The sequence below is a fragment of the Globicephala melas genome, chromosome 1, assembly GCF_963455315.2.
Source record: "Globicephala melas chromosome 1, mGloMel1.2, whole genome shotgun sequence".
Lineage (NCBI taxonomy): Eukaryota > Metazoa > Chordata > Mammalia > Artiodactyla > Delphinidae > Globicephala > Globicephala melas.
In genome coordinates, this window is record NC_083314.1 from 21,119,946 (window position 1) to 21,146,052 (window position 26,107).

The 26,107-nt window shown below is 46.6% G+C and overlaps 1 protein-coding gene across 1 annotated transcript in view; it reads right to left on the reverse strand.

The window, feature by feature from the left end:
- Positions 1 to 4,110: 4,110 nt before the first annotated feature.
- CAPN8 (calpain 8) overlaps positions 4,111 to 26,107 on the reverse strand; it is a 101,125-nt gene continuing 79,128 nt past the window's right edge. Inside the window, 9 exon segments of the mRNA XM_030868595.2 lie at positions 4,111 to 4,134; positions 5,121 to 5,179; positions 6,172 to 6,288; positions 13,294 to 13,376; positions 13,824 to 13,888; positions 16,921 to 16,985; positions 18,528 to 18,585; positions 21,092 to 21,138; positions 21,141 to 21,159. Coding sequence (XP_030724455.2) covers positions 4,111 to 4,134; positions 5,121 to 5,179; positions 6,172 to 6,288; positions 13,294 to 13,376; positions 13,824 to 13,888; positions 16,921 to 16,985; positions 18,528 to 18,585; positions 21,092 to 21,138; positions 21,141 to 21,159 — 537 coding nt within the window.

Consider the following 26,107-nt stretch of genomic DNA (forward strand, 5'->3'; position numbering starts at 1 on the left):
GCTTGGAGTGAGAGGCAAGAAGTCAGCCTAGGTGGCAGAGCGAGAACAGCTGATGCAGGAATTTGCTGTGTGCCCCGCTGCCCCAGCCCGGAGGAGCAGCTGGCTTTAGGGAGGCGGTGAGGAACGGAGGGGAGCCCCGAGCAGGGCGGGGGCCTCCACCAGCTGCGCCCCGGGCAGGACGCACAGGATGCCGTCGGGACCTTGGCGGGAAGAGCCCCCTGCTGCGTGTGGCAGGGCCACCGGCTTCTCCCAGCCCTGATCAACGAGGCTTCTGCGACTGTGCATAATTACCGAAAGCCCTGCTCGGGCCGGCGACGTGAGCAGAAAGCTAATACTGCGTGACTCGAAGCTCTCACGGGAAAGGGGACTGGCTAGAGGTGGCCTTGCTGGTGTGGAATTACCCGGCATAGTCCATACACCCTGACCGCCTCCCGCCAGTGTCAGGTTCCATGCCCCCGGAGGCCTCAGTTGCGTCTGGGGGTGGCATGGTAGCATGTGTGTCCTCACGTTTACTAATGAGGAAACAAGCTCGGCCTTTAAGAGAAGTGACGGGGCTCTGCAGGCGAGGGAGGATGGAGAGGAAGAGAAGGAGGCTCACCCTGACCCCCATAGCTGCCTCAAGCCTCCTGCCGAGCTGCTTCCCTCTCCTTCCAGAAAGCGGGGAAGCCGAGAGCCTCCAAGGGTTCTCTGCACAAATCAAAGACCCGCCGACGTGGGAGGCAATGGCTGCCTCGGCTCCTGGCATGGGGTGGGAAGGAGCCTGGGGACCCTGCAGGGGACACATCTTCTTCTTCTCGCCATCCCCCCCTCCAGCCCTTCACCCGCCCACGGAGGCTGGCTGTAACGCATCCAAACATCAGCAGTTCCCCTCTGGGGCTGCAGGAAATTGCTGTGAGGGACCAGTGCAAACCCATCCTCTCTACTGGGAAAACAAAGTGGGGCCCAAGTGCTGCAGAACTTCCTCATGTGCAAAGGAAAGGACACGGGTTTCATTCACCGAGCGCCTACTCTGTGCCAGGCACTGTTCTAGGCTCTGGAGGAATTAGGAACACTCTGCATTCACAGACTGTCCACAGGAACAGAGAAGACGTGAAACACGTGAACGCAATAACGTGGGGGAGGCCTCGGCCGGGGAAGCACAGGAGCCTCCCTGGGGAATCCACGCTGAGGAGCCGCCATCCAGCAGGGGCTGATCTTTCCTGAGATGCAGCCACACAGAGGGGCGACGAAGAGGCCACACCAAAAAGCAGCACCTCTGCTGCCTTAATTCAGGGGGCAGAGAGGAGCAGACAGCAAACTCTCGGGTGTTTAAGAGGAAAGCTATGCAGTGTGAAGATCCTTAGCTGGCCTCACAGGCTGTACTGGTAAGAAGTCCCCAGCACAACACTTCCCTGGGACTGGGACCCCCAAAGCAAATCTATTTTGTAACTAAACTGTTTTTTGGGTTTTTCTGTTTGGTTTGGGTTTTTTGCTTACCAGACTATTCCCTGAAGTAGCTTGTAGGCCTGAAAAATAAACCTCCCTGCTGCCCGCCGATTACAACACAGTCCTTTCAACTTAGGCAGCCATGCTATATTCGAAACGTAAAGGAGAACTGCTTTGTAGTACTTTATTTTTAAACAACGGGGTGGGTCAGGGACTTGTAGCTAACACCACCTGGGCCGACAGGGGCAGGCTGGGTGGTATCCCCAGGCAGCCTGAGGGCAGCTGGACATACACCTGCTGGGTCCTGCAGATGACCCAGGTGATGAATGCTCCCTCATACTTCTGACTACACGTGGAAGGACCTCTTTTCTTCTGGGACCCACAGACTGCCAAACAAATACAGCTCCTTCTCCACCCTCCAGTGAGTGAGCTTTCCCTGCAGGGGCGCCGTCCCAGAGCCTCTCCCTGAGGGGTGGGATCCCAGAGCTCCCACAGCCCCCTTCAGTTAAGGGCCTACCCCTTCTCCCCGCTGGGCCTTGGGAGAGTTGAAGACAGCATTAAAGTGGACTGGTGTTCACTCAGAATGGTCATCAACAAAAAGTCTACAAATAATAAATGCTAGAGAGGGTGTGGAGAAAAGGGAATCTTCTTACACTGGGAATGTAAATTGGTGCAGCCACTATGGAAAGAGCCTTTAAAAACTAAAAACAGAGCTACCATATGATCCAGCAACCCCACTCCTGGATATATATCCAGGAAAAAAAAGAAAACCCTAATTCAAAAAGATACATGCACCCCAATGTTCATAGCAGCACTATTTACAATAGCCAAGACATGGAAACAAACTAAGTGTCCATCAACAGATGAATGGATAAAGAAGATGTGGTTTATATGTATATATACACACACACACACACACACACACACACACACACACACAATGGAATACTACTCAGCCATAAAAAGAACGAAATAATGCCATTTGTAGCCACATGGATGCAATCAGAGATTATCATACTGAGTGAAGTAAGTCAGAAAGAGAAAGACAAATACCATATGGTATCACTTACATTTGGAATCTAAAATATGACCCAAATGAACCTATTTACAAAACAGATACAGACTCCCAGACATAGAGAACAGACTTGAGGTTGCCAAGGGGAGGAGGGGGAGGGATGGATTGGGAGATTGAAGTTAGCAGATGCAAACTATTATATATAGAATGGATAAACAACAAGGTCCTACTGTTTAGCACAGGGAACTATATTCAATATCTTGTAATAACCTATAATGGAAAATAATCTGAAAAAAAATATATATATATATATACCTAAATCACTTTGCTCTACACATGAAACTAACACAATATTGTAAATCAACTATACTTCAAAAAAAAAAAAAACAAGCTGACGGGTGTTATACCATACTTATAAATCATGTTCTTCTAAGGAACGTTCATCCAGCTCTACTTCTGGAGGTCAAAAGTTAATCTTTAATCAGACTAATGCAGAGGCCAAGGCATAAATGTGTGTTTTCCCTCCAGTAGGTCACAGCTATGGGCTGAATGGCTGTATCCCCTTCGAATTCATACGTTGAAACCACACCCCCCAATGTGGTGGTATCAGGAGGTGGGACCTGGAGGGCTAATTAGGGTTGGATAAGGTCATGAGGGTGGGGCCCTCATGAATGGGATTAGTGTTCTTCCAAGAATCATGAGAGATCTTACTTCCCCTCTGCTCTCCACCCTGTGAGGACACAATGAGAAGTCTATAGTCTGAGAGAGATCTCCAGAACCCAACTATGCTGCTCCTATCTCGGACTTCTAGCCTCCACAACTGTGAGAAAATGTGTCTGTTTTTTTATAAGCCACCTGGTCTCTGGTATTTGCTCAGACAGCCCAAACTGACTAAGACACTCATCTTCCTGTACACTTCATTTCCAACATCCGCGTATGAGAGTCAGCTCTGCCCCAGCTACCCATTAGGACACTAGGCTATGGTACCTATTTTCTTACCAACAACAAAGATCGTTGTGTTCCGCCATGAGCAAAACTCACCTGAACTGCATTTCCCCTCAAGCTATTTGTCAGGTAAGAATTCCCCTCAGCAAGAATTTTCCTATCCTTTCCTTTAGCCCATGCCGACCTGCAGTATAGCAATTTCTCCCGTCTGCAAGTGAGGAAGAAAGGCCTCTCCCCCAGCAGCCCTTCCCTGCACCCTCCTCAGAAGGGCAGGGGCAGCTCCTTTCCTGAAGGCAGTCCCCAGAGGCAGTTTAATCTATAGCAGGCCTTTCCTCCAAGAAATTCACCCACATTTCACATCTTTCAGCAGCTTTGGGCTGCGTCATTGCTCAAGAACGTCTTTTCTAAAGCAGGAACACCCCAGGGCACCCCCCAGATTACATATCGCTAGAGGAAGGCAGAAACCATTTTGACCCACAACTTTAATTAATTTCTGTCTCTCCATTGTGCTCTGGGATCAGCTTAAATGCTGCTGAAAGAGATCTCGGGCTCCCCGGACTGCTCCAGTGGGACAGGCCAGGATCTCAGGGAACAAGAAACGGCAAGGAAGAGATGAATCACCAGTGAATGCCCCCTTGAGGATAAATGTTCACAAAACTGTAAAGAAAGGGAGAAAAGAGGCAGGCAGGCTGGCAGGGAGCATCACCAATGTCCACAGCCCTGGGTCAGACCAACATACAGCACAGCCACTGCAAAATAAGGAGATCGGGGTGAGCTCAGGGGTCCTCAGGAGCTGGTGTGACTGCGCCAGAGGCGCTCTCCTGCCTCACGTGGTATGACTTGTTCTAGCTGTGTCCTCCAGTAAGTGCCTTGCTCAACAGGAGGAAGCAAGGAAGCCCTTAACTAGGTCACTACCCCCTGAGCCAGAGCCCCATGGAAAAGTGACTTAGGAAAAGCTTAGCCCCAAAGGGACTTCCAAAAGTTTCAGGTCCAACACTATTGAGCGGGTGTTTGTAGACATCCACAGACATGCTTCCAGGAGGGCCTTCCCTAGATCACTGAAAGGGGTCAATGACATTCCCATTCTAGAGAAGAAAAGAAGTGGTTGTACCCAGACAACTAGGCAGGGCCAGGAATAACCTGGTGCTCTAGTTCCTCTGCCTGAGAAACAGATCTAGGGCAATGCCTCCTGGCCTGGCCCCTCAGCACATACCCACACCTGCATCCCCACAGGCCAATAAAGGCCCTGCTGCATAGGCTGCAGCCCTCCACAGGGGAAGGGCACGACGTTGTCAGCGTAAGACATTATGGGCTTTGTACACGGTAATTTACACCCATCTATTTTGCATCTGCACTCTACCTTGTTGCAATTTAATTCTTTGTTTCTGATATCCTTCTATACGTCAATCAAAGATGCCTGGTCCTAAAAGTTAGGCACTTTAAATTATACCTACCACCCACCATTCCATCCAAATTAATAAGAGCTTGCATCCTTGAAATGATCTGATATGTAACTGTAGCTTTCTCTTTAAAACAACAACAATAATAATAATAATACATAATAATATTTGGAAGATTGATGACAATCACACTCCTCCCGGCAATGCCTGCCATAGAACATGTGCTGTATCCACATGGAAATAAGACGAGTCAGTGTGAATTAACAGCGCTCGGCAGCAATACCATCCAAGAATGTTCAAGTATCATCACCAAGCAGTTTATCAAAACCACTTACCTCTGCCAGAGAGAGCCGGACAATGCCATTCTGGTCCTTGTTCAGAAGGCTGAACAGTTCTAGAATGACAGAGAACGAATGACATCAGATGGGGATGTTCCTGGACTTTGGAACAGCCAAAGAGAGCTGTCTCTGTCCACCCCACCTGGTACCTTCCCCCGGCCCCTGCACCCTTCCCAGCTCCCACTCAGCTTCAGGGACCCTGAAAAGCTAGATCTGGATCCAGTGCCCAGGGTGAGGGTTTTAGACAGCAGATGTCCCCTTGCCCAATTAGACAAACCTCCAGATGTGAGCAGAGAAGGTCCTTTTGCCATCTCCACCCTCAGAAGCTCTAGAAACTTGCAATTCTTTCAACAGGGGTTGGCGATGGGGTCGTGGAACAGAGGTGGTTTCCCCATTTGTGGGTAATCCAGTCACTGACCCTTCCCCATTAGAATTTACCACTTCCCAGCCCTCACTGGAAGGAAAACTCCCTCCCTTAATATGATACCTTAGCATGAGCCCAAGGGGGCACTAGACCATCTAAAGGCTTCCAGAAGGAGACCCCTATTCCCTCCCTGGGAAGTGACACATGCTCTCATTATGATCCCCATGGAGGCACAGATGTTAAAAGCCATTTAAGGACCGTTGCTGGGACTCATTCATTTGGCCCAGTGACTGCATGTAGTAGGTGCACAACAATCTTTCCCGTTGCAGAGCACAGGCGCCGGACGCGCAGGCTCAGCAGCCATGGCTCACGGGCCCAGCCGCTTCACAGCATGTGGGATCTTCCCGGACCGGGGCACGAACCCGTGTCCCCTGCATCGGCAGGCGGACTCTCAACCACTGCGCCACCAGGGAAGCCCACAACAATCTTTTTAAATCTCCCAGAGAAGGCAGCACTTTGGGCGTGGCCAGCTTGGGCTTCCTCGGCCGCTTTAGTTTCTGCTTCCCCTCCCCCAAGGATGCCACAGTTTCTGAAGCCTGTCTGGTTCTGCTTGCTGGCCCTGCCCCCTGCCCCTCTCCGCACCTCAGGAGAAATGAGATAGGGTTAAAGGAGAGAGTGACTCACTGAAGAGTGTCTCCAGGCAGATCATACAAGCAAGGAAGCTGTCAAAGTCGATGCCAAGTTTGCTGCATGCATACCGCATGGAAATGGTCTGCTGTACCTGGTTGCTAAGGGTGAAACCTACGGGCAGAAGGGGACCAAGGTTATAGGTGGAGTGGGGGGCTCGGCCCTGTCTACAGCAGAAATCAGGGCTGACTCAGGCCTGACGCTGCCCCCTTCAGAAGATACCAGAAGGGTCTAGTCATCCAAGCAGTCTCCTTTTAGATAATCCTCAACAGGATAAGCCTCCTCCCTGATCCAAGAATAAGGCCTGTAGCTCCAATACTAACTCAGCTGTGCATCACATTGGCTACAGCAAGAAAAAACAGGGAAGGTGAGGGGATGGTCTCTCCTGACCATCCCCTTCACAGCCCTGTCCCCTGTGATTGCTATCACCTTCCCAGTAACAGGCAAAGTCCTTAGAAAAAGTCTAAAGAATCCAGCAACATTCCCTCCTCCCCAGATAAGGAAGGTGCTCAACAAATATTTGTTGTCACATTGACATCCAACATAAGGTAACTGCCACTGATGGTCATTAGCAACCATCATATTAAGAGTTTAAAATGAGCACATCTTGGGACTTCCCTGGTGGTCCAGTGGTTAAGAATCCACCTTCCAATGCAGAGGACGCAGGTTCGATCCCTGGTTGGGGAACTAAGATCCCACATGCCATGGGGCAACTAAGCCCATGTGCTGCAACTGCTAAGCTCTCACACCACAACTACAGAGCCCGCGTGCTGCAACTACAGAGCCCACACACCACAGCAAAAGATCCCACATGCCGCAACCAAGACCCGACATGGTCAAAAATAAATAAAGGAGGAGCTTCAAGATGGCGGAAGAGTAAGACTCGGAGATCACCTTCCTCCCCACAAATACATCAGAAATACATCTACATGTGGCACAACTCCTACAGAACGCTGGCAGAAGACCTCAGACTTCCCAAAAGGCAAGGAACTCCCCACGTACCTGAGTAGGGCAAACGAAAACAGAAAAAACAGAGACAAAAGGATAGGGACGGGACCTGCGCTAGTGGGAGGGAGCTGTGAAGGAGGAAACGTTTCCACACACTACAAGCCCCTTCGCGGGCGGAGACTGCGGGTGGCAGAGGGGGAAGCTTCGGAGCTGCAGAGGAGAGCACAGCAACAGGGGTGCGGAGGGCAAAGCGGCGAGATTCCCGCACAGAGGATCAGGGCCGACCGGCACTCACCAGGCCGAGAGGCTTGTCTGGTCCCCCGCCCGCGTGGGCGGCGCTGGGAGCTGAGGCTCGGGCTTCGGTCGAGCTCACGGAGAGGACTGGGGTTGGCGGCATGAACACAGCCTGCAGGGGGTTAGTGCGCCACGGCTAGCCGGGAGGGAGTCCGGGAAAAGTCTGGAGCTGCCGAAGAGACAAGAAACTTTTTCTTCCTGCTTTGTTTCCTGGTGCGCGAGGAGAGGGGATTAAAGCGCTGCTTAAAGGAGCTCCAGAGACGTGCGTGAGCCGCGGCTAAAAGCGCGGACCCCAGAGACGGGCATGAGACGCTAAGGCCGCTGCTGCTGCCACCAAGAAGCCTGTGTACAAGCACAGATCACTGTCCACACCCCCCTTCCGGGGAGACTGTGCAGCCCGCCACTGCCAGGGTCCCGGGATCCAGGGACAACTTTCCCGGGAGAACGCACGGCGCGCCTCAGGCTGCTGCAACGTCACGCCGGCCTCTGCCGCTCAGGCTCGCCCCGCACTCCGTGCCCCTCCCTCCCCCACGGCCTGAGTGAGCCACAGCTGCCGAATCAGCTGCTCCTTTAACCTCGTCCTGTCTGAGCAAAGAACACATGCCCTCCGGCGACCTACACGCAGAGGCGGGGCCAAATCCAAAGCTGAGCCCCTGGGAGCTGTGCGAACAAAGAAGAGAAGGAGAAATCTCTCCCAGCAGCCTCAGGAGCAGCGGATTAAATCTCCACAATCAACTTGATGTACCCTGCATCTGTGGAATACCTGAATAGACAATGAATCATCCCAAATTGAGGAGGTGGACTTTGGGAGCAACGATTTTTTTTCCCCCTTTTTTTTCTTTTTGTGAGTGTGTATGCATATGCTTCTGTGTGTGATCTTGTCTGTATAGTTTTGCTTTTACCATTTGTCCCAGGGTTCTGTCTGTCCAGGTTTTTTTTTTTTTTTTGAAATCTTCATTTTTATTCCTAATTGTATTACACAGCTGAATATGTGAAAATATGTTATTATTAACATTTTCTTAGACATTTGGGTTGTTTCTCTTTTGGAGGTGTTAAAAAACAAATTTCAGTAAAAATTCTTTATAATCTGGTGTTGATTTGATGAATTTTTTTAAAGATTAATTCATAAAATTGGAATAGCTCAGTCACAAATTGGTACTAGGTTTTCTTTTCTTTTTTTTTTTTTTTTGTCCCATACAGGATAAATCCAAGGAGAAATACGCCAAGACACATGTTAATCAAACTGTCAAAAATTAAATACAAAGAAAGCATATTAAAAGCAGCAAGAGAAAAACAACAAATAACACACAAGGGAATCCCCATAAGGTTAACAGCTGATCTTTCAGCAGAAACTCCACAAGCCAGAAGGGAGTGGCAGGACATATTGAAAGTGATGAAGGAGAAAAACCTGCAACCAAGATTACTCTACCCAGCAAGGATCTCATTCAGATTTGATGGAGAAATTAAAACCTTTACAGACAAGCAAAAGCTGAGAGAGTTCAGCACCACCAAACCAGCTCTACAACAACTGCTAAAGGAACTTCTCTAGGCAAGAAACACAAGAGAAGGAAAAGACCTACAATAACGAACCCAAAACAGTTAAGAAAATGGGAATGGGAACATACATATCGATAATTACCTTAAATGTAAATGGACTGAATGCTCCCACCAAAAGACACAGATTGGCTGAATGGATACAAAAACAAGACCCATATATATGTTGTCTACAAGAGACCCACTTCAGACCTAGAGACACATACACACTGAAAGTAAGGGGATGGAAAAAGATATTCCATGCAAATGGAAACCAAAAGAAAGCTGGAGTAGCAATTCTCATATCAGACAAAATAGACTTTAAAACAAAGCCTATTAGAAGAGACAAAGAAGGACACGACATAATGATCAAGGGATCGATCCAAGAAGAAGATAAAACAATTGTAAATATTTATGCACCCAACATAGGAGCACCTCAATACATAAGGCAAATACTAACAGCCATAAAAGGGGAAATCGACAGTAACACATTCATAGTAGGGAACTTTAACACCCCACGTTCACCAATGGACAGATCATCCAAAATGAAAATAAATAAGGAAACACAGCTTTAACTGATACATTAAACAAGATGGACTTAATTGATATTTATAGGCCATTCCATCCAAAAACAACAGAATACACATTTTTCTCAAGTGCTCATGGAACATTCTCCAGGATAGATCATATCTTGGGTCACAAATCAAGCCTTGCTAAATTTAAGAAAATTGAAATCGTATCAAGTATATTTTACGACCACAACGCTATGAGACTAGATATCAATTACAGCAAATGATCTGTAAAAAATACAAACACATGGAGGCTAAACAATACACTACTTAATAATGAAGTGATCACTGAAGAAATCAAAGAGGAAATCAAAAAATACCTAGAAACAAATGACAATGGAGACACGACGACCCAAAATCTATGGGATGCAGCAAAAGCAGTTCTAAGAGGGAAGTTTATAGCAATATAATCCTACCTTACGAAACAGGAAACATCTCAAATAAACAACCTAACCTTGAACCTAAAGCAATTAGAGAAAGAAGAACCAAAAAACCCCAACGTTAGCAGAAAGAAAGAAATCATAAAGATCAGATAAGAAATAAATGAAAAAGAAATGAAGGAAGTGATAGCAAAGATCAATAAAACTAAAAGCTGGTTCTTTGAGAAGATAAACAAAATTGCTAAACTATTAGCCAGACTCATCAAGAAAAAAAGGGAGAAGACTCAAATCAATAGAATTAGAAATGAAAAAGGAGAAGTAACAACTGACACTGCAGAAATACAAAAGATCATGAGAGATTACTACAAGCAACTCTATGCCAATAAAATGGACAACCTGGAAGAAATGGACAAATTCTTAGAAATGCACAACCTGCCAAGACTGAATCAGGAAGAAATAGAAAATATGAAGACCAATCACAAGCACTGAAATTGAAACTGTGATTTAAAATTTTCCAACAGACAAAAGCCCAGGACCAGATGGCTTCACGGGCGAATTCTATCAAACATTTAGAGAAGAGCTAACACCTATCCTTCTCAAACTCTTCCAAAATATAGCAGAGGGAGGAACACTCCCAAACTCATTCTACAAGGCCACCATCACCTTGATACCAAAACCAGACAAGGATGTCACAAAGAAAGAAAACTACAGGCCAATATCACTGATGAACATAGATGCAAAAATCCTCAACAAAATACTACCAAACAGAATCCAACAGCATATTAAAAGGATCATACACCACGATCAAGTGGGGTTTATTCCAGGAATGCAAGGATTCTTCAATATACGCAAATCAGTCAATGTGATACACCATATTATCAAACTGAAGGAGAAAAACCATATGATCATCTCAATAGATGCAGAGAAAGCTTTTAACAAAATTCAACGCCCATTTATGATAAAACCCTGCAGAAAGTAGGCATAGAGGGAACTTTCCTCAACATAATAAAGGCCATATATGATAAACCCACAGCCAACATTGTCCTCAATGGTGAAAAACTGAAAGCATTTCCACTAAGATCAGGAACAAGACAAGGTTGCCCACTCACACCACTCTTATTCAACATAGTTTTGGAAGTTTTAGCCACAGCAATCAGAGAAGAAAAGGAAATAAAAGAATCCAAATCGGAAAAGAAGAAGTAAAGCTGTCACTGTTTGCAGTTGACATGATACTATACATAGAGAATCCTAAAGATGCTACCAGAAAAGTAGTAGAGCTAATCAATGAATTTTGTAAAGTAGCAGGATACAAAATTAATGCACAGAAATCTGGCATTCCTATACTCTAATGATGAAAAATCTGAAAGTAAAATCAAGAAAACACTCCCAGTTACCATTGCAACAAAAAGAATAAAATATCTAGGAATAAACCTACCTAAGGAGACAAAAAACCTGTATGCAGAAAATTATAAGACACTGATGAAAGAAATTAAAGATGATACAAATAGATGGAGAGATATACCATGTTCTTGGATTGGAAGAATCAACATTGTGAAAATGACTGTACTACCCAAAGCAATCTACAGATTCAATGTAATCCCTATCAAACTACCACTGGCATTTTTCACAGACTAGAACAAAAAATTTCACAATTTGTATGGAAACACAAAAGACCCCGAATAGCCAAAGCAATCTTGAGAACGAAAAACGGAGCTGGAGGAATCAGGCTCCTTGACTTCAGACTATACTACAAAGCTACAGTAATCAAGACAGTATGGTACTGGCACAGAAACAGGATGATAGATCAGTGGAACAGGATAGAAAGCCCAGAGATAAACCCACGCACATACAGTCACCTTATCTTTGATAAAGGAGGCAGGAATGTACAGTGGAGAAAGGACAGCCTCTACAATAGGTGGTGCTGGGAAAATTGGACAGGTACATGTAAAAGTATGAGATTAGAATACTCCCTAACACCATACACAAAAACACACCATCCTCAAAATGGATTAAAGACCTAAGTGTAAGGCCAGAAACTATCAAACTCTTAGAGGAAAACAGGCAGAGCACTCTATGACATAAATCACAGCAAGATCCTTTTTGACCCACTTCCTAGAGAAAGGGAAATAAAAACAAAAATAAACAAATGGGACCTAATGAAAATTCAAAGCTTTTGCACAGCAAGGGAAACCATAAACAAAACCAAAAGACAACCCTCAGAATGGGAGAAAATATTTGCAAATGAGGCAACTGACAGGGATTAATCTGCAAAATTTACAAGCAGCTCATGCAGCTCAATAACGAAAAAACAGCCAACCCAATCCAAACATGGGCAGAAGACCTAAATAGACATTTCTCCAAAGAAGATATACAGACTGCCAACAAACACATGAAAGAATGCTCAACATCATTAATCATTAGAGAAATGCAAATCAAAACTACAATGAGATATCATCTCACACCAGTCAGAATGACCATCGTCAAAAAATCTAGAAACAATAAATGCTGGAGAGGGTGTGGAGAAAAGGGAACACTCTTGCACTGCTGGTGGGAATGTGAATTGGTACAGCCACTATGGAGAACAGTATGAAGGTTCCTTAATAAACTACAAATAGAACTACCACATGACCCAGCAATCGCACTACTGGGCATATACCCTGAGAAAACCATAATTCAAAAAGAGTCATGTACCAAAATGTTCAATGCAGCTCTATTTACAATAGGTGGGAGATGGAAAGAACCTAAGTGTCCATCATCGGATGAATGGATAAAGAAGATGTGGCACATGTATACAATGGAATATTACTCAGCCATAAAAAGAAGTGAAATTGAGTTATTTGTAGTGAGGTGGATTGACATAGAGTCTGTCATACAGAGTGAAGTATGGCAGAAAGAGAAAAACAAATACTGTATGCTAACATATATATATGGAATGTAAAAAAAAAAAAGGCATGAAGAACCTAGGAGCAAGATGGTAATAAAGATGCAGACCTACTAGAGAATGGACTTGAGGACATGGAGATGGGGAAGGGTAAGTTGGGACAAAGTGAGAGAGTGGTAGTGTATATATGGACATATATATACTACCAAATGTAAAATAGATAGCTAGTGGGAAGAAGCTGCATAGCACAGGGAGATCAGCTCAGTGCTTTGTGACCACCTAGAGGGGTGGGATAGGGAGACTGGGAGGGAGACGCAAGAGGGAGGAGATATGGTGATATATGTATAACTGATTCACTTTGTTATAAAGCAGAAGCTAACCCACCATTGTAAAGCAATTATACTTCAATTAAAATGTTAAAAATAAATAAATAAATAAAAGTTTTTAAAAATTAATATAAAATAAAGTGAGCACATCTGGCTCTCAAGACCTTATCTACAGGATGTGTCCTCACCTGCCTTCTTCAGGGCTGTCCTCATCTCATGGGTATCCATGGTCCCCGAGTGGTTATAATCAGTTTCCCGATAGATCTCATAAAGTAGAAGAAAATTTCCAGGTAGAAAACAGCTTTTTGTGGCCCCTGCAGAACCATCTCCCTCCACCCCACTTCCTCAGAAGGCCAGGGACACCCTCAGAGAAGGCTTCACTGATTCCTCCCAAGAAGTTTCCAGAACAAAATTAAGAGCTTGGGCTGAGGGCCGGTGCTAGTCCTTTTGCCCTGTGAACAGGGGAACTTCCTGTGACAGCACTGGCACATTGACAGCACTTCCGTTGACAGAACTGGCAATCTCTCATTAACTCCTTAGTCCTTCCTGCACAGTATATCCAGGTTTGGTGTTGCCTTTGACCATGATGAAGGATCTGGTCAGACCAGGGCAGCAAATAGATCAGGAATGGGTGTCATGGAAGGTGAGGGTCTAGAAACAGAACAGAAGACGGTGACAAGAGCCCAGAGTATGCACAACAGGGAGAGGGGTTACCAGCTACTTCTGAATCTTCAACCAGAGCATCTTGAATTCCACCAGCCCCAAGGTGCCCGTCCCATTGCTCTAAGCAGGTTAAAGGCCAACATGATCAAGCCCAGATTCCACATGCTCTATGGATTTCGTTCTCTTGTGACCTTGCACAGTGAGTGTCTGAAGACCTCAGTGAACATCCGTGTCTGTAGTAAGCAGGGCCCTGGGGTCACGGTGGGAAATGTTGGTGGGAGACAAATTCAAATAAAGATTAAAGAGTCAAACACTCACCAAGGCCCTCCTTTGAGGTCAGGTACAGAGCTAGGAGCAAAGGGCAAGTCAGGAGTCTAACGCCCTCCGTTCATTAGCATCCAGCACCCTCGTCATCCTGGGTCGTTGAGGGGTTGAGCTCTATGGTCTGTTGTAAATTCCCTTCCAGATTTAAATGTCTGGTTGATATTGATGTCATTGATAGTTGATGTCAAAATGTTATCAGAGGGACTTCCCTCGTGGTCCAGTGGCTAAGACTCTGTGCTCCTAATGCAGGGAGCCTGGGTTCGATCCCTTGTCAGGGAACTAGATCCCACATGCCACAACTAAGAGTTCACATGCCGCAACTAAAGATCCCGCATGCCACAACTAAAGATCCTGCATGCCGCAATGAAGATCTCACACATGGCAACGAAGTTCCTGCATGCCACAACTAAGACCTGGCGCAGCCAAATAAATAAATATTTTTTTAAAAAATGTTATCAGAAGAGTCCTCAGGAGCACGGTATTGGGATTCTCTGCCACACGGTCTACAGATGTTTGTCTGGTGTCCTGCAGGAGCTCTGAGCTTCTCAACACTGATTCCTGGGACCCTGGGACATGGTCCCAGGAGCACAGCTGGCTCATAGGCCACTGCTCAACCCAAACAGGCCAGGGGTTGTGTGCAATTCTCTGTGTCCAGCAATATTGATTAAGCACTGGGCTCGACCTGGGGGGCTGGTTTTGAACTGTCCCTACCCTCATGAAGTTCCGTCTCTTTGAAACTCTACCCTTTTCTCAGCCATCCCAACTAATCGCTAGACACCAGTGTGTTACAGCTCAGATGTTAAAATTCTGAAACAGAACATCATTCCCACCTCCTTCAACTAGCTAAACAAAAAGTCACGTTTACATACAAGGGTATAAACCTCACCCTTTAAGAAAGTCTGTGTCCTTATTTCCACGATCCACGCTGAGTGTTGGCTGTACCACAGCCTTCAAGTCCTAATACTTCGACCAACATACCTGAGAAGAGTAGTCTACAAGGAGAGCTAACGCTCTGGTCTAGCTAGTCCCATGTATACTTGTATCTCATTTCATCCTCACAAGTCTACATATTGTTATTCCATTTTCTGGGAGAAGAAACTGAGGTTCAGAGCATTTAATAACTGTGGTGGAGCCAGAACTTGGACTCCTGTCTGTTCCAAAGCCCTTGTCCCAGAGCACCAATGTATCCTCAATCCCAGATGGAATTGCCTACAGACTCCCGGGCCCCATCCCAGACTTAATGAATCAGCATCTCCAGGAGTGAGACTCAGGCAACTGGATTGTTAAAACCTCATGGTTTTTAAGTGCTGATACATGCGATAGTGGACCACATGTTATATGATTCCATTTACATGAAAATATCCGGAACAGGCAAATCTATAAAGACAAAGTTGTTGTAGGGCAGAGGATTTCAGGTTGTTGAGAGGAAAAGGTGAGTGACTGCTAATATGGGTGCAGGGTCTCTTTTGGGGGTGATAAAAATGCTCTAAAATGGGTGGTTGATGTTTATACAACTCTGTGAATATACTAAAAACCATTGAACTGTACCCTATAAATGGGTACATTGGGTGGCATGTGAATTATATCTCAATAAATCTGTTATATTTACACAAGGCTCCATGGGCAGCTCTGCTGCATATCCGGGTTCAGAACAACTGCCCCAAAGCATCCAAACCGTGGAACAGACCCTCTTGAAGAATGACTGAGTCACGGTCCTCCTGGAGCCATGAAAATGCAAACATCCCTGCGAACAATGAGTGAGTGACTACAAGGTCACCCTCAAATCTAAGTTAAAGTCGATAGGCAAGTTTGAGAAGAATGATTCAGAAATCAAGGAACTATTTGTAGAAAAATGAATCAATGCTTAACAGTTCTTTGTGGCTCACGAATTAAATTGTGGACCATGGAGACATCATAGAAGGACACAGGGCTGGAGAGTCCCAGCATCTGAAGCTCTGGGACCACAAGGATAGCACCCGCTCTCCGTGGCTGACAGCCTCAGCAGAGGGCAGCACACGCGTGCTGGCTAACCAGGACTCCTCTGCATGACTACCGTGTAAGTACAGTTCATTCCCACCGCCCCAAAGGTCATCAGATCTTATCACGGATGAAGCCCTCAGAACTGAGGGGCACCCTCCTAGGCTCCAGTTTTCCAAGAAATCACCTTCACCAGCAGCACCATGGAGAACGGTAACCTGGACCCACCTGAGGCCAAGTTTCAAGTACGTGATGTTCCACAGTTCCCCACTCTGCGCTTCATTTAAGCCGTTCCTTCCACCTAGGATGCCCTAACCTTCCCCATTCCTCCCCGAGTCTCTTACTCATTCTTCAATACACAGCGAGGGTTAAACTGGGTCAGAGTGACAAACAGGTTTTATCCTGTGTGATATTTCTCAACTACTGGTGGTGGCCGTGTCAATACTGAGAGACAAAGACAGACGGGGATAGAAACAGCCGGGGAGAAGGAGGAGGGAGGGGCCTCGTGGGAGGAGCCTCGTGGGAGGAGCCTCGTGGGAGGAATACTGTGATGAACAGGAGGAGGGTCACAAATGCCACATAGTTGCTGTCTTTGAATTAAAGGATTTTAAACAAGTCACTTCAACAGGGCACATCTCAGTTTCTTCACCTGTAAAATGGATCATCTCGCGCTTACTGAGGAGCAAAAATGAGATGACATTTTCCTTTACAGCTCAAGCAAGTCCCTGCCGTATGCTCAGAAAATGCTGGTTCCCTTCTCCCTCTTTCCCTTGCCTCCGTCTCACTGGGAGAGGTGGAGGAGTCCTGAAAATCAGGATCAGAGTAAAAATAATGTGACATTTAAAGGATGCATCCATCAGGCTGATCATCTCCCTGCAAGTGTTGATGTTGAATCCATCGAATTTGATGTCTGTTCCTAAATATTTAAATAGAAAAGAGGGGAGGGAATCAGGATCGTTTGAAGGCAGGGGAAATAATCTCCCTGGTAGGAAGCCACCGAGGATGCCAGCCAGAGTACGGAGCCAGATGTGAGCACCACAGAAAGGAAAGAGCATGGCGGCGGGCTCCTGGGCGGGGCCCCCTGGGGGTGGCACAGGTGGGCACTGGCATCGGGGTCCAGTGTCTGAACCTCAGCTTTGCTACTCACAAGCCACCGGGACTTCAGCAAACTAATATCTCTGAGCTTTGGTTTCTTTCTCCATCAATAAGAACAGTACTTGCCCCCAAAGCTAATTGGGGCTAAAATGAGATAATGGAAGTGAACTTCTTAGCACAGTGCTTGGTATATAGCAAGTTCTTAATAAACCAGCTAACTTTTTATTGGCTAGGTATCGTTCGAAGCACTGTACTTCTACTCCTCCAAATAACCCCATGTGGTAGATACTTTCATCCCTATTTTATAGATAAGGAAACTGAGGCCCAGAGAGGTTAAATAATTTGCTCAAGATCACACGACCCAGGCAGAGCTGGGATTTAAACGCAGGCCACCCGTCTCCATAGCCCAAGCTTTCAACCATGACACACAGCCTCTCACACGGCAGCTGTTATCCTTACTGCTAAATTGCAGGTATCTCCTGGGAGCTACAGCCATCCCTGGCTCCATACTCACCTTGCCCACACCTGAGAGCCAAGGCAGGAAGGAACCAAAGGCCCTGCAAATCCTCTCTTCTTCCCTGGGCTCTTTCTCTGCAAGGCAGGAGGGGAAGCTGGAGCAGGGCGGGGTGTCTCTGAGCCTGCGCCTGGGCTCTGAGCCCTGGGGAGCTGCTCGGCCCCAGGTGGGCTCACACCCGGCCTTGCCCCTGCATCCTGCATGCTCACCCCCTGTCCTGTTGCCACGGGTGAACATGCCCATCACTCAACCAGGCGGAAGCCTGACCCTGGCCCAGCCCTGGGCCCAACAAGAAGCCAGTTCCGTGCCAGCTTACATGGGGCTGCGGTTCAGAGGGAAGGAGCAAGGCTTTCCTCAACCTGGGTGCAGCTGGATCCTCTGACAGCCCCCGGGGCTTGCTAAAGTCTAAAGACGGAGAACTGTCACGACCTAGGACAGTCAGAATCCTCCCCTCCACACGCTTTCCCCAGGGATGCGCTACAGAACAAGATCTTCGATCTGCGCAGTTTCCCACTGTGTCAAAGTTATAAATTTGGCGGGAAAATTTCACTTACTCTCAACCCAACTTCTTTCCTCCCAAGACTCAGGACTCCTTCCTGCAGGGCCGGTTGGCCCCAGCACCAGCCCCGCCTTCATCCGGCCCAGCACCCCTCCCGCTCCAGCCTCTCCCACCTGCTGGACGCTCCATCAGCCCAGAGGGAATCAGGGCCCCGGGCCAGAGGCCAAAGGCCCCTTGTCCCCATCTGCAGTGCCCCTGGCCCAGTGCCTGCACCCATTCTTACCCCACCCCCACCCCAGCATCTGTCTTAGGCTCCCAGACTTCCTGAAAAGCCCCAAGGAAGAACTTACGTTTGGAAAACACCTCATTCAGAGCCGTCTTGAGTTCATTGACACTGATCTCAGAATCCTAGAGAGAGGAACCCAAATGCAAATCACGTCAGGCCCTGACAAGCGTTTCAAGACATTAAATTCATGTAGAGTCAGACACCAGGTCCACTGACTCTATGATTTTAAAAGGCTGCGACATCTTTTAAAAACTCCAATTCACAGTTTTTCTGGGGCCCCTGTAGCCGGGTGGGAAGTGTATATTAATGGCATGAGCGGGGTACACCTTCTGCAGAAGGCTGCTCACGGTGCCTGCTGCCCTTCTCCGGGCTTGCCTAACCCAAGACCAAGACATGGCAAGAAGCAATAATAGGAGGCAGTGCTGACGGGCCACACGCCTGATGTGGGACATCCTCAAACCCTCACAACAGCTCTGCACCCATGTTAGAGTTAAGGAAACTGTGATTGCTAAACACCATATACATTCACCATGTAATTGTCATTTCCATGTGATGTAACTGCTGGGGGTTCACAGCCACCAGTGGCAGAAACCTAAGACTGTCTCACCCCAAAGTGCCGCTTTCCCCACTGCACCTATGGGAGTTGCTATTTCACGCATAGCCCATCTCAAACTGGAAGTAGAGATTTAGGGGAGTAGGATTTCCCACGTGCATTTGGGATAAACACTGAGCCAGTAGGACGGTTCATCCCTTAACTCTGAGCTGGAGGGCAGACCTCGGGCAGGATGATGAATGAGGCTCAGAGAAGGGATGCTGGACTGAGATCTGGGTTCCAGTCGTGACTCCGTCCCTTACTCTCCATGCGACCTTAGCCAAGTCACTTCCTCTGGTGAGGTGTGGTCTTATCACTTGTCCCCATGGGGCCCCACTTCTCCCTGCCTCCACCAGCCAGGCCCAGGCTATTCTACTAGAAACCAGGGAGGTGGGAGCTGCACAGGGCAGCCTTGCCTGTGAGCACAGCTGGCCTCATTCAAGCACGGCACGGTCAGTCCCAATAACAAGACCCGGGGACCCTCTGAAAAGCCTTCAGGCCAAGAATGGGATGTTGAGATCTTGGCCTATCCCTCACCAGGCCTTGTGCCCCAGCAAGCTCCTTAACTCTCTGTGCCTGACCCTTCACCCGCAGAGCAGGGACAGTGACCGATACTGTCCCACCAGGAGAGAAAAGATAAGGTACGTGAAGAACTATACAAATAGGAACTTTTACTTTGTTATCAGTCTTGATGTTCTAAATAAAATATGGTCCCTTGGCAGCTAAGGCAACAAGGTTTTGTTAGCAAAAACACTGGTCTGAGCGCCCAACTAAAACACAGATTGACTCATTTTTGCAAAGCTTTTTTTAATGGCTATATAAAGGAATTTTGTTCCCAGGTTTTATCTTCTGCAAGGATTCTGATGTATTTTCTTCTATGCTATCCTTAAATCTAGAAAGTGGCTCTGAGCTTCCCTGCAGGGTGAAGAGCATTGTTTTTACCTTCTGTTATGGACTGAATGGTTGTGTACCCAAAAATTCATATGTTGAAATCCAATCCCCAATGTCATAGTATTAGGAGGAGAGACTTTTGGGAGGTGATTAGGTCATGAGGGTAAAGCCCTTTTGAGTGGGATTAATGCCCTTATAAAAGGAACCCCAGACAGATCCCTCACCCTCTTTCCACCTTGTGAGGACACAGTGAGACTTCAACAGTCTGCAAGCTAGAGGAAGGCCCTCCCCAGAATCCAACCATGCCTGATCTCACTTCCAGCCTCCAGAACTGTGAGAAATAAATTTCTGTTTATTCTGTTTCATACGCTTCCCAGTCTGTGGTACACTATTATGGCAGCCCAAGATGACGGATGCCTTCCAAGGCCCTTTGGCAAATCTTATTATCCTTCAAAGAGCAGTGCATTCACTGTATCTATGGGGCCAGTTGTGACACTTGCAGTCCTGAGTCTGCTCTGACTTATGGCCTCACAGGACTGGAATCACAATAAGCTAAGTCAGCAGGACAGGGAGGGAAGAAGCAGGGGGCACACCAGCATCTTCCCCTGGCTCCATGTGCCCCTGAGCGGTGCCGGCACCTGGGCCAACTTGAATTCCGCAGCCCAAGCTCCGCTGGTGTCCCTGAGGGCAGGCAGGGCGGCGGGCCGGTGAACACTAATCCCAGGCCAGGTTAACTGAGCCGCCTGCCACCTGGGCTGAGCGATTCCTCTCATCTCTGAAGGATATTGATATAGGGAAGTTTTGCCTCCCCGCTTTTTATAAAGTCAGGGCTCTGATCCAACAGGGCCAGTTTACACACAGAAAGGCTTTTGGTAGGATCTAGAGATTCGGATTTTCTGTGTTCTCAAAAAGCAGTCAACACAGCAAGAAAAATGGCCTTGGTCCCAAGATTCCTCTCCCCAGCAGTGCAGGAAAGGCCTCTCAGGTTTAAGACAGGAAAGTGGCAACAGACAGAGTTGGGGGACCGGAGACCTGCGGCCTCATCGTTTATACTCACGGAGATGCGAGGGGAAAGACTCAGGTGAGCTGAGCTTTCCAGAACACTCTCCTGCCTGTCTGGGAGCCTGTCTATGCCCTGTACTCACCTTCCCTGCAAGCTTCTCAAACAGGCTCCAGAGCTGGCCGTCTTCTTGTCCACCTCATTGGGGTGTGGCTAAAAGGCAGGGCAATTGGAAAGTTAAGATGGGACTCGTTGAGGAGAATGAAAGACAAAGATTTAAAATTCATTCGCTCGTCATTCACTACATCTGTCGCATATCTGTTGTGTGTCGGACACTGGGTGTATGGGGGTACATGACAGTAAACAGGAGAGGTCCAAGGTCCTGGCCCCAGAAGCTCTCCATCCAGCAAGGTCCAGGGGTCTAGGGGCTTCCTCTATCAGCGATGTGAGGAAGTGATCCCCACCAACCCTGAATTTCTGATTTCAACCCTGAATCGCTTTCAGAGATCGGTGGCAACACTGACAGCAGAGAATCTCGGTCTGGGTCTGTGGGCTCCTAAAAGAGATTCATTGATGACCTTCAAGGGGTCTGTGAACTTCAGGTATTGCATGAAAATTGGGAGTAACGTTAACATGTGTCTTCTTAGCTTTCACCAGATTCTGAAATAGCAACATGATTAAAAAGGAGTTAAAATCACAGCCTAGTGGAAACAGCAGAACTGGAAGCCAGAAGACAGGAGTTCAAACACCGCACTGACCAATTACGAAACTCCATCTCAGGGCTCTGACATCCATTTCCTCAAGTCCAGTATTAAATTAACTAGGCTTGTTACATGGGGTCATTTGAGAATCAAATGAGAACGAATGTGTGTCAAAGTCCTTTGAAAATTGCTAATCATTATATGAATGACTGTCCAGAGACTTTCTGATATGACCACGGGCTCTTTGCAAAATGGAATGAAACTCCTCAACTGTCATCACCAGACAGAAAAGTCACAAGTTTCCCAGATGTCTTGAAGAGTTTCAGAAAACCAAGTCAATTTCTTCCAAAACCATCACTCAGGAAAGTACAAAAGGCCTGATCTGGCCCAATGATACTGTACTATTAAGAGTAGCAGCGGTAGTGATAGTACTTACCTTTGTTGAGCACTTACTACCTGTCAGGTACTATACATAGATTGGTTCATTTAATACTCATGAGTACTCTATGAGATTGGTCTCATTGCTATCCACATTTCACAGATGGAGAAACTGAGGTTTAAAAGTGTTAAGTGACAGGCCAAGATTACACAGCTGGTACATGGTGGAGGCAGGATTCAAAGTCAAGCTTGTGCGCTGTTTCACCAGCCACCAGTCTGATCCCCAGAGCAGCTGCTCTCAGCATCTTACTGCAACTCAACCTCGCCAGGGCTCTGCTTCCTCATCGATAACACAGGGGTTTTAATGCCTATTATACTGTTTACATTTATGAGGAGTAAATCCAAAAATACATCTAAAGTTTTTAGAAGAAATGATAAATACTTCTCATCACACATGTATGATTTTAAAGTGGTCTTGTAGAATAAAAGCTTTATATCATCCATGTAATAAAATATACGATAACCTGAATCTAGTGTGAAGTCTACGGATTCTGAACATAGAGTAATATTCTATTATTCTGGGGGAAAATAAGTATGAACTGGAAAGAAAGGAAGGAAGGAAGGGAAGGAGGGAGGGAGGGGGGAAGAAAGAGAGAGAGAGAAGGACTTCCCTGGCGGTCCAGTGATTAAGGCTTCACCTTCCAATGCAGGGGGTGGAGGTTTGATCCCTGGTCAGGGAGCCAAGATCCCACATGCCTCGAGGCCAAAAAACCGAAACATAAAACAGAAGCAGTATTGTAACAAATTCAATAAAGACTTTAAAAATGGTCCACATCAAAAAAAAATCTCTAAAAAAAGGAAGAAATAGACTAGAGCTATACATTTCAATAAGGATAAATCTCAGGGCTGCGGATTGGGCTGGCTGCTCAGACCCACCTTCTCCAGCTCTACAGCACCAGCCTTAACATTCCTGCCTTCCAGTTCTACTGTTCTCCCTCAGGGACTGGGAAGGTCCTGGCTATAGAAGTCAACTGCAGTAATAGGGAGGATTCTATTAAAGCAACTGTATGGCCTTCTTACCTAGGAATCATGCAGACATTCAAATACTGTACTTATAAAAATGACACAAGTTATACATGAAAACGTGCAATATCAAAGCATATTAAAAGTTCAAGTCCCCCTTGGAAGGGGGGGCGGCGGGATGAACTGGGCGATTGCTATTGACATTTGTACACTACTATGTATAAAATAGATAACGAATGAGAACGTACTGCATAGCACAGGGAACTTTACTCAGTGCTCTGTGGTGACCTAAATGGAAGGAAATACAAAAAAGAGGGGTTATATGTATATGTATTGTTGATTCTCTTTGCTGTACAGCAGAAACTAACACAACATTGTAAAGCAGCTATACTCCAATAAAAATTTATTTTACAAAAGTGAAAGAAAAAATGGACACGGGCACAAACGGGTGCATAGCAGGTACTTCACCACTAGGGGATGTCATTGCACACGGGAGTTTCTGGATACCAGGGAGAAAGATGCTTTTAAATGATGGCATACATGGTCTGGCAAGCGGTACTTCAGTTCGTTCACTCCTTCAAAAAAATATTTACTGGACACCGGCACATGTTGGGAACTGTTCTGTATCTGTGTCTGAGATGTAGTGGTGAACAAGACATGGTCCTTGCTTTCAAGGACCTTAATGTAGTGGAATTATCTGTTGCTCTGAGAAAATATACATGAAAACGCTTTGGAAATGGTAAGGCAACCTGGCAAAAACAGGTATTATTTTACTGTTGTCATATTACATGTTGACAGCATCTTTGCAACCCTTCTCTAGTGTGTTTGTTCAATTGCTTTCTTTTTTCCCTCCCCCATTCCAAGCAGGCCCTTTAAATGTCCAGCTGTCCAAGTCTTGGAGATTTCTGGAGGGAGGAAAACAGAAGTTCTTGAAGGCAAGGGCAATGGCTCTTCCTGTCTCCTGTAAAGTCTTAAGTCCCCTGAATATATTATCCCTGTGACGTGTGTGTGTGTGTGTGTGTGTGTGTGTGTCAGGGGGAGGGGTACCTTAAAGAGAAAAGGCCAAGTTTCCCTGAGACCAAGAAGATGTTGGCAGTTCCCAGGGCCCTGAAATATGGGAACCCTTGTATGGCTCCATACATGATGCTCTGGAGACCTCAAGGGACGGTTGTCCCCTAGGCCTGGCGACTCCTAGTTTACCAAAGATTCTAAGCCGCAGACCTAGTACAGAAGCCCAAGAGCTGCCAGACATGAAGGAACCTATGAGCTGAGACAGTGGGCATCTCAAGGAAGAACAGTGAGGACCCGTGACTGGTACAGACTTCCTGGTGTTTCAGAAAACCCCAAGACCATGGGAGGTGGAGACGGTGCACCCCGACAATGACTGAGATTGAATTCCTGAAATGGGGGTTTAGTAAGTTTCTGGGGCTTTTTTGTTGTTGTTGTTGTTGTTGTTGTTGCTGTACGCGGGCCTCTCACTGTTGTGGCCTCTCCGGTTGCGGAGCACAGGCTCAGCAGCCATGGCTCATGGGCCCAGCTGTTCTGCGGCATGTGGGATCTTCCCGGACCGGGGCACGAACCCGTGTCCCCTGCATTGGCAGGCGGATTCTCAACCACTGTGCCACCAGGGAAGCCCAGTAAGTTTTTTTTATTAAAGTGTAGTTGATTTACAATATTGTGTTAGTTTCTGGTGTACAGAAAAGTGATTCAAATATATATATTCAGAGTATGAGAAAGAATATATGTATATATTTTCTTTCTCATATTCTTTCCATTATGGTTTATTACAAGATATTGAGTATAGTTATACTAGGTCTTTGCTGTTTACCTATTTTATATATTGTAGTGTGTATCTGTTAATCCCAAACTCCTAATTTATCCTTCCCCCTCTTTTCTCCTTTGGTAACCATATATTTGTTTTCTATGTCTGTGAGTCTGTTTCTATTTTGTAAATAAGTTCATTTGTATCATTTTTTTAGATTCTACATATAAGTGATGTCATATTATATTTGTCTTTGTCTGACTTACTTCACTTAGTGTGATATTCTCTAGGTCCATCCATGTTTCTGCAAATGGCATTATTTCATTCTTTTTTATGGTTGAGTAATATTTCATCATCATATATACCACATCTTCTTTATCTATTCATCTGTTGATGGAGACTTGAGTTGCTTCCATGTCTGGGCTATTGTAAAGAGTGCTGCTATGAACATTGTGGTTGCACGTGTCTTTTCGAATTAAGGTTTTCTCTGGATATGTGGCCGGGAGTGGGATTGCTGGGTCATGTGATAGCTCTATTTCTAGTTTTTTTAAGGAACCTCTATACTGTTCTCCATAGTAGCTGTACCAATTTACATTCCCACCAACAGTGTAGGAGGGTTCTCTTTTCTCCACGCCCTCTCCAGCATTTATTATTTGTAGAATTTTTGATGATGGTAGAGTCAGTTTTAAGTTGATTTAGCAGGGAAAAAAAAGGGGGAGTGGGGGAAGGATAGTTCTTCCCACCTGAATTGTGGACTCAGATCCACACCCTCCACACTGGCACACTGGCCTTTCTAACACACTTGGGACCACTAGGAGGAGCAGCTACTGTGAGAGACAAGGCCTGGGGGGCAGTGAAGGGGCTGAGCTGGCATCTACCTGCAGTGCGGAAGGGGAAGGGGGCAGGAGGGAGAGCTCTGACCAGCTGGGACCACCCAGAGGCAGAAGCACAGAAAGGGCCTCTGGTGCCAGGAACTGCAGCTGACTCAAGGCAGGGGCTGCTACTGACCATTAGCTTAACTACTGGACACCAAGTCCAGTTCAGAGACTAATGGGAATGAGAAGGAACAGACAATGGGGCACACGCTTTCTATCTAATAGACTCACGGCACAACTGCCCCGCCCCCAGGGCAAGATGGGTCCATCTTTGCCACCTCCTCATGCATCTGCAGAAATAAGAGCTTAAAGATTTGATATATGCCAAATAATACCACCACCCCTCACAAAACAGCCACACTCAACGTGCTGCCTCTGTGCACCGCATCTGAGAAACAGGGCAGGGAGGGAGGGGTAGAGGG